Source organism: Oncorhynchus masou, chromosome 17 (assembly GCF_036934945.1).
Source record: "Oncorhynchus masou masou isolate Uvic2021 chromosome 17, UVic_Omas_1.1, whole genome shotgun sequence".
In the NCBI taxonomy this organism is placed as follows: domain Eukaryota; kingdom Metazoa; phylum Chordata; class Actinopteri; order Salmoniformes; family Salmonidae; genus Oncorhynchus; species Oncorhynchus masou.
Window position 1 is genome coordinate 603,821 of NC_088228.1, and position 8,682 is coordinate 612,502.

The window sequence follows — 8,682 nt, forward strand, 5'->3', positions numbered from 1 at the left end:
TTTCTACTACTAACTCTACTCTACTATAATATTAGTTAGACTACTACTACTACTACTAATAATAATAATAATAATATTACGAATACTACTACTATTACCAATAATAATATTACGACTACTACCACTGCTAATAGTAATGAAAGTACCAGTACTACGACTAATAATAATAATACTATTACAAATACTACTACTAATAAAAATATTACTACTAATAATAATATTATTAATAATACAAATATTACTACTACTACCACTAATAATAATACATATATTACTACTACTACAACTAATAATAATAATATTTTACTACTACTACTACAACTAATAATAATAATATTACTACTGCTACTACTACTACTATTACTACTACTACTAATAAAAATAATAATAATACAAATATTACTACTACTACTACTTCAACTAATAATAATAATGTTACTACTACTACTACTTCAACTAATAATAATAATATTACTACTACTACTACTACTGTCTCACGCCCTGGTCTTAGTATTTTGTGTTTTCTTTCTTTATTTGGTCAGGCCAGGGTGTGACATGGGTTTTGGTATGTGATGTGTTTTGTCTTGGGGTTTTTCATAGGTTTTGGGATTGTGGCTTAGTGGGGTTTTCTAGCATAGTCTATGGCTGTCTGAAGTGGTTCTCAATCAGAGGCAGGTGTTTATCGTTGTCTCTGATTGGGAACCATATTTAGGCAGCCATATTCTTTGAGTGTTTCGTGGGTGATTGTCCTTGTTCCTGTCTCTGTGTTACTTTGCACCAGTTTAGGCTGTTTCGGTTTTCGTGTTACGTTTGTTGTTTTTGTATTGATTCGTGTTTCCTTTGTTTCATTAAAAATGAATCTAAATAACCACGCCGCATTTTGGTCCGACTCTCCTTCACCTAAAGAAAGCAGTTACAGAATCACCCACCACAACAGGACCAAGTGACGTGGTGAAGAGCAGCAGCAGCAACAGAGGCAGCAGCAGGAGAAGCAACAGAGGCAGCATCAGCAGCAGCATCAGCAGCAGCATCAGCAGCAGCAGTGGGACAGGCTGCATTATTTGGAAGACTGGACATGGAAGGATGAGTTAGACGGTAAAGGACCCTGGGTACAGCCTAGAGAATATTACTACCCTACTAAGAATAATAATAATAATAATACCAGAGGCGCTAATAATAATAATAATATTACTACCTCTACTACTACTAATAATAATAATATTACTTCTCCTACTAATAATAATAATATTACTTCTCCTGGTACTAATAATAATAATATTACTACCTCTACGGATGGAAGCCCGAATAATAAAAATATTACTACTACACACAGGAAGTGTGGCGAAGCCAGGTAATAATAGACCTGCGCCTAATAATTCCTGTGCTTACCGGGGGCGAATAATATTAGAGACTGGGCAGGCACCGTATTATGGGGTGGAACTAGTAATAATAATCCCCAGTGTGGGTGCATAGCACGGTGCGGTAATATTCCAGCTACGCTACTAGTAATAATAATAATAATAATACCGGGCTAGAGTAATAATAATAATAATAGCCAACTGCTGAGAGCCTACTACTCCTACTCCAATAATAATAATAGTCTACTACCAGCCTAATAATAGCGCTACTACTACTACTAGCCAGAATAATAATAATCCACTACTACTACTAATAATAATAAGTCTCCCGACTGTTTATAATAATAATATTACAGCGCTACTACTACCTAGTAATAATAATATTAGCCTTCCTCCTCTACAGCGCTAGTAATAGTCTCCCTACCTGTTCAGCACTGCCAGTCTACAAGGAGCAGCCAGAGCTGCTAGTCTGCAATAAGCAGCCAGAGCTGCCAGTCTGCAAGGAGCTGCCAGTCTGCAAGAAGCCGCACGGAGCTACCAGTCTATTACAAGACTACAGCCAGAATATTACTGCCAGTCTGCACTACGAGCAATAATAATATTACTGCTACTACTGCTACTACTACTACTAGCACCAGAGCTGGAGCTAGTACCAGAGCCGTCTTCAGCATGGAGCAGCCAGAGCTATCAGTCAGCATGGAGCAGCCAGAGCCTACTACAGTCAGCATGGAGCAGCCAGAGCCGTCAGTCAGCATGGAGCAGCCAGAGCCGTCAGTCAGCATGGAGCAGCCAGAGCCGTCATGTCCAGCATGGAGCAGCCAGAGCCATCAGTCAGCATGGAGCAGCCAGAGCCGCCAGTGAGCATGGAGCAGCAAGAGCTACCAGTCAGCATAGAGCAGCCAGAGCCTACCACTGCTAATAGTAATGAAAGTCAGCCAGGATCCACCGCCAGAATAATAATACTATTACAGATCTGCCAGTCAGCCAGGAATAATATTAAGATCCGCCAGTCAGCCAGGATCCGCCATAATCAGCCAGACTACTTCCAGATCCGCCAGTCAGCCAGGATCTGCTACGGAACCGCCAGTCAGCCAGGATCTGCCAGAACCGCCAGCCAGCCAGGATCTGCCAGAGCCAACTACCCGCCTTAGCTTACTCTCAGTGCTGAGCCCTGGTCTTAGTGCTGAGCTTCCTTTATTTGGTCAGGCCAGGGTCATGGGTTTTGGTAGTGCTGAGCTTCCTCTTGGAGTTTTTCATAGGTATTAGGATTATGGCTTGGTCCCGTTTTCTAGCATAGTCTATGGCTCCTCAGTCCCGAGGCATTTGTTTATCATTGTCTCTGATTGGGAACCATATTTAGGCAGCCATATTCAATGTTTCGATTGTCCTTGTTCCTGTCTCTGTCCAGAGGGGCCCTTGGTGAGGACTACTAGGCCAAGGTCTAAATAACCAGCGAGGGTCGCCTATCTAAGGACGCGAGGAAAATGGACTAAGACTTTGTTGAGGTGGGGTCCACGTCCCGCTACTGGAGCCGCCACCATGGTACAGATGCCCACCTCGGACCCTCCCCTAATAATAATTTTAGGTGTGCGGCCAGGAGTCTACCTCTACTACTACTAGTAATAATAATTAATATTACGCCTCTGGTCTTACTAGTATTTATTTATTTGTTTGTTTATACCACTTTTTTGGTCAGGCCAGGCAGGGTGTGACATGGGTTTTGGTATGTAATGTGTTTTATCTTGGATAATTTTTACATAGGTATTAGGATTATGGCTACTACTAGTTTTCTATTATAGTCTATGGCTACTAGTAATAATTCTCAATCAGAGGCATTTGTTTATCATTGTCTCTGATTGGGAACCATATTTAGGCAGCCATATTCTTTGAATGTTTTACTACCTGGGTAATTGTCCTACTGTTCCTAGTAATCTAATAATACTTTGCACCAGTTGAGGCTGTTTCGGTTTTCGTGTTACTTTTGTTGTTTTTGTATTGATTCGTGTTTCCTTTGTTTCATTAAAACATGAATCTAAATAACCACGGCGCATTTTGGTCCGACTCTCCTTCACCTAAAGAAAGACGTTACAACTACTACTACTACTACTACTAATAATAATAATATTACTTCTCCTACTAATAATAATAATATTACTACCTCTACTACTACTACTAATAATAATAATATTACTACCTCTACTACTACTACTAGTAATAATAATATTACTACCTCTACTACTACTACTAATAATAATAATAATATTACTACCTCTACTACTACTACTAATAATAATAATATTACTACTACTACTACTAATAATAATAATATTACTACCTCTACTACTACTACTAGTAATAATAATATTACTACTACTACTACTACTAGTAATAATAATAATAATATTACTACTACTACTATTACTACTACTACTACTAATAATAATAACAATAATAACAAGAATATTACTACTTCTACTACTACTAATAATAATAATATTACTGCTACTACTACTAATAACAATCATAATAATAATAACTACTACAACTAGTACTCAGCTACTACTCTTCTAACTCTATTTCTACTGCTACCACTACTCTTCCTCTAACTATTTTCTGACTCCTACTGCTACTACTACTAATACCACCACTAATACTACTACTACTGCCAATACCACTACTACTACTAATACTACTGCTGCTACTACAACTACCACTACTTCAACTGCTCCTGCTACTACTACTACTACTAATAATAATAATCTACTGCTCCTCCTCTAACAATAGTCTTACTAATTATACTTATACTACTATTACTTCTCTACTACTACTACTACTACTCTAATGCTATTCCCACTACAAATAGGATCGACCCGGTGGAACAGCAGAGCAGGCTCGGTCTCCTCCACCGCTCAGCGTCCTTTGTCCCTCATCCTGTAGAGCACAGTGAGTCTTCCTCCTCCACCCACCACCTCCTTATCCCCAAGGCCACTCTTACACCGATCTTCCGTCAGCTCTGCTCCTCGATACAGTGCATCAGACAGGCCTCCCAGCCTCCTGCCAGCCTGGAGAAATCACACAGCATGCCTGACTTCTCCTCTCAGGTAGCTGGGTTCCCATATTTATTAGGAATAGTCGTGTTGTTGTTCTTAGCCATGGGATTGTTTCTGCTGATTTATTTGTATTGAATGGCTTCTGTGTTTTTATGAATCGATGACTAACTGACAGATTAATAATTCTAACTCCTTCATACAAATAAGCACCAGCTTGCCAAACAGCAGGATAGAACCTGAGGAATGGGTTGACAGACTAGATACAAGCTAAAGATGAGAATTCTTCTTCTTCATCATCCTTTTCATCTTCTTCTACTTCTTCTTCTTCTTCTCCAGGTGTCATCGGTGTTCGGCTCGTCCTCCAAGGCGCTGATGTCCTTCCTGTCGGTGTCCACCCTGAAGGACACCCTGTCATCAGCCCTGGGAAAAGGAGGAGGAGGAGAGTTTTGTAGAGGGAACTCTAACAGCGGGTCGGAGGCCCTCCTGGTGATGCAGTCGCTCCAGAAGATCTCCACCATGGAGGACGAGGAACAGCAGAGAGCCAGCCTGGCCAGCCTGCAGAGCCGGACCTCTGATCAGCTGAAGGACAGCTGGAGAGACTTCCAGGAAAGGAGCAGTGAAATGGGAGACAGGGAAAGTCCTCCTCTGTCTCCGAGCACCAACCAGGAGTTTGCCTTGGATGTGGAGTCTGAGGCGGGTGACGAGAACGGAGGACGGTTGGGTATCGAGGAGCTCATGGAGGAACTTAACATGCCCCAGGAACTCAGGGATGAGGTGTCGTCGTTGGTGGAGGGAGAGAGAACAGTGCAATATGCCATGAGGTCTCCAATGTTAGGGGGCAGCGTCAGTGATATGTCTTATGCTGTTGACACTGAGGTAGACAAAGTAGAGTGTGATGAGATTGAGGAACTAGAGGTGTTTGAGGAAGATGTGAAGAAGATACCTGATAACTGGCCTGGGTCTGAAGCTTCTCAACAAAGACCTTCAGCTGAAGAGGAGGAGGAGGGGAAGCAGGGGGGAGAGGAAAATCAGGAGGAGCAGAAGGAGGAGGAACAGGATGAGGAGGTACAGGAGGTGGACGGGGAGGGTTTGGATGCTCGAGAGAGAAGAGACTTCCCACAAACAGAAGCAACAGCCTCTGAGGAGGTCAGCACTGCTGCAAATCAGACACAAGATGTTAATAAAGCCATAGAATCAGGCATCAGGGAATCAAAGTTGATGTCAGTAAAGTCAATTGCTTCAGTGAAGTCAGAACCAACACTACAGTCGGGTGTTGATATACTTTCAGATCCTGGCAGGAGGGAGTCAACAGAAACCAAGTCAATTCAGTCAATGAAGTCATTGCTATCAGTACAGTCACTGAGGTCAGTAAAGTCATTACAGTCACTGAAGTCATTAGAGAGGGATGATGGTTTACTAATTGAGCCTGAAACAGAAAGAGAGTCAGTGAAGTCCAAGTCAATGCAGTCATTGAAGTCAGTGACGTCATTGAAGTCAGTGACGTCATTGAAATCAGCAAAGTCAGTACAGTCAATGCAGTCAATTAACTCAGAAATGTCATTGAAGTCAGTGAAGTCAGAGCCTGATATTGGTGGACTATCAGACCCTGACAGGATGGAGTCAAACGAGAGAGAGTCAATGAAGTCATTGCTTTCAGTGCAGTCATTACTTTCAGTACAGTCATTGAAGTCAGTACAGTCATTGAAGTCAGTAAAGTCAGCTCAGTCATTGAAGTCAGTACAGTCATTGAAGTCAGTACAGTCATTGAAGTCAGTAAAGTCAGCTCAGTCATTGAAGTCAGTACAGTCATTGAAGTCAGTACAGTCATTGAAGTCAGTACAGTCATTGAAGTCAGTAAAGTCAGCTCAGTCATTGAAGTCAGTACAGTCATTGAAGTCAGTACAGTCAGTAAAGTCAGCTCAGTCATTGAAGTCAGTACAGTCATTGAAGTCGGTACAGTCATTGAAATCAGTAAAGGCATCCCAAGATGTTAGTTCATTAATAGAATCAGGCATGAGGGAATCAAAGTCAATGTCAATGCTGTCAATGAAGTCTATTCAATCATTGAAATCAGTAAAGGCATCCCAAGATGTTAGTTCATTAATAGAATCAGGCATGAGGGAATCAAAGTCAATGTCAATGCTGTCAATGAAGTCTATTCAATCATTGAAATCAGTAAAGTCAGAGAATTCAATTACAACAGTAAAGTCAGTACAGTCACTAAAATCACCAGCAGAGGTAGAGTCTGAAGTATCAGTTTCAATGAAGTCAGCAAAGTCATTGAAGTCAGTAAAGTCAGCTCAGTCATTGAAGTCAGTAAAGTCAGCTCAGTCATTGAAGTCAGTAAAGTCAGCTCAGTCATTGAAGTCAGTACAGTCATTGAAGTTAGTAAAGTCAGCTCAGTCATTGAAGTCAGTACAGTCATTGAAGTCAGTAAAGTCAGCTCAGTCATTGAAGTCAGTAAAGTCAGCTCAGTCATTGAAGTCAGTAAAGTCAGCTCAGTCATTGAAGTCAGTAAAGTCAGCTCAGTCATTGAAGTCAGTAAAGTCAGCTCAGTCAGCTTCTGAAGTATCTAGTCCAGCTGGTTCTGTTCATGAGAAAGATGTGGAGGAAGGATATGACGCTGAGGTGGAGGATGAGAAAGAAGAGGTGGAGGATGAGAAAGAAGAGGTGGAGGAGGAAGATGAGATAGAAGAGGTGGAGGAGGAAGATGTGGAGGTGGAGGATGAGAAAGAAGAGGTGGAGGAGGAAGATGTGGAGGTGGAGGATGAGAAAGAAGAAGTGGAGGAGGAAGATGAGGAGGATGAGAAAGAAGAGGTGGAGGAGGAGGAGGATGAGAAAGAAGAGGTGGAGGAGGAGGAGGATGAGAAAGAAGAGGTAGATGAGGAGGAGGAGGTGGAGGATGAGAAAGAAGAGGTGGAGGAGGAAAATGAGGAGGTGGAGGATAAGAAAGAAGAGGTGGAGGAGGAGGAGGAGGTGGATGATGAGAAAGAAGAGGTGGAGGAGGAGGAGGAGGAGGAGGAGGAGGAGGAGGTGGAGGATGAGAAAGAAGAGGTGGAGGAGGAAGATGAGGAGGTGGAGGATGAGAAAGAAGAGGTGGATGAGGAGGAGGTGGAGGGGGTAGTTAAGGTGGAGGAGGTGGAGGATGAGAAAGAAGAGGAGGAGGAGGGAGTTAAGGTGGAGGAGGAGGAGGTGGAGGAGGATGAGAAAGACAAGGAGGAGGGTGAAAAGGCACATAATGGAGAGAAGGGAGATAATGAGGAAGAGGAGGAGAAATACGAGGAGTTGGTTGAGGAGGAAATTAAGGATATGGAGGGAGATTATGAGGGGGAGGAGGAAAGGGTGGAGGAGGAAGGGGAGGAAGGAGATGAGCAGGAGGAGACAGAGGAGGAGGAGGGTGATGAAGTTGAGAGGCAGAGGAAGGAGTTAGCAGAAAAGGAAGAGGAGGGAGAAGGTGAAGAAGATGAGGAGAAAAAGGAGGAGAGAGAAGAGGTGGGGGAGAGTGAGGACAAGAGATCTGAATCAGACTTTGAAGAGGGCAGGAGTGTTGATAGTCATCCATCCTCAGATAACAAAGTCTGTTCCAGTGGCAGGATGTTAGATGAAGTCTGTTATATAGAAGAACGAGGTTTAGAAGAGGAGGGAGAGGAGAAGGAGGAGGAGCAGGGCAGCTGTGAAGAGCAGAATTATGACGAGGGGGAGCAGGTGGAGGAAGAGGAGGCAGCAGACGTTGGGTCTGAAGTATCAATGTCAAGGAAGTCAATTAAGTCTTTAAAGTCAGATAATTCAGTAAAGTCAGAGAAATCTGTAATGTCTGAGAAATCAATGAAATCCGTAAATTCAGATAAGTCAATGACTTCAAGGCAGTCTGTAAATTCAGAAAAGTCAATGACTTCAAGGCAGTCTGTAAATTCAGAAAAGTCAATGACTTCAAGGCAGTCTGTAAATTCAGAAAAGTCAATGACTTCAAGGCAGTCTGTAAATTCAGAAAAGTCAATGACTTCAAGGCAGTAAATTCAGAAAAGTCTGTAAATTCAGAAAAGTCAATGACTTCAAGGCAGTCTGTAAATTCAGAAAAGTCTGACTAAAGTCTGTAAATTCAGAAAAGTCAATGACTTCAAGGCAGTCTGTAAATTCAGAAAAGTCAATGACTTCAAGGCAGTCTGTAAATTCAGAAAAGTCAATGACTTCAAGGCAGTCTGTAAAGTCAGATAAGTCAATGACTTCAAGGCAGTCTGTAAATTCAGAAAAGTCAATGACTTCAAGGCAGTCTG

General features: G+C 42.2%; 1 protein-coding gene across 1 annotated transcript in view; it reads left to right on the forward strand.

The window, feature by feature from the left end:
- Positions 1-8,682, forward strand: part of LOC135558068 (uncharacterized) — a 33,753-nt gene that overhangs the window by 23,840 nt on the left and 1,231 nt on the right. Inside the window, 4 exon segments of the mRNA XM_064991820.1 lie at positions 4,222-4,459; positions 4,745-5,554; positions 7,007-7,126; positions 7,376-8,142. Of these exon segments, the coding sequence (XP_064847892.1) occupies positions 4,222-4,459; positions 4,745-5,554; positions 7,007-7,126; positions 7,376-8,142 (1,935 nt within the window).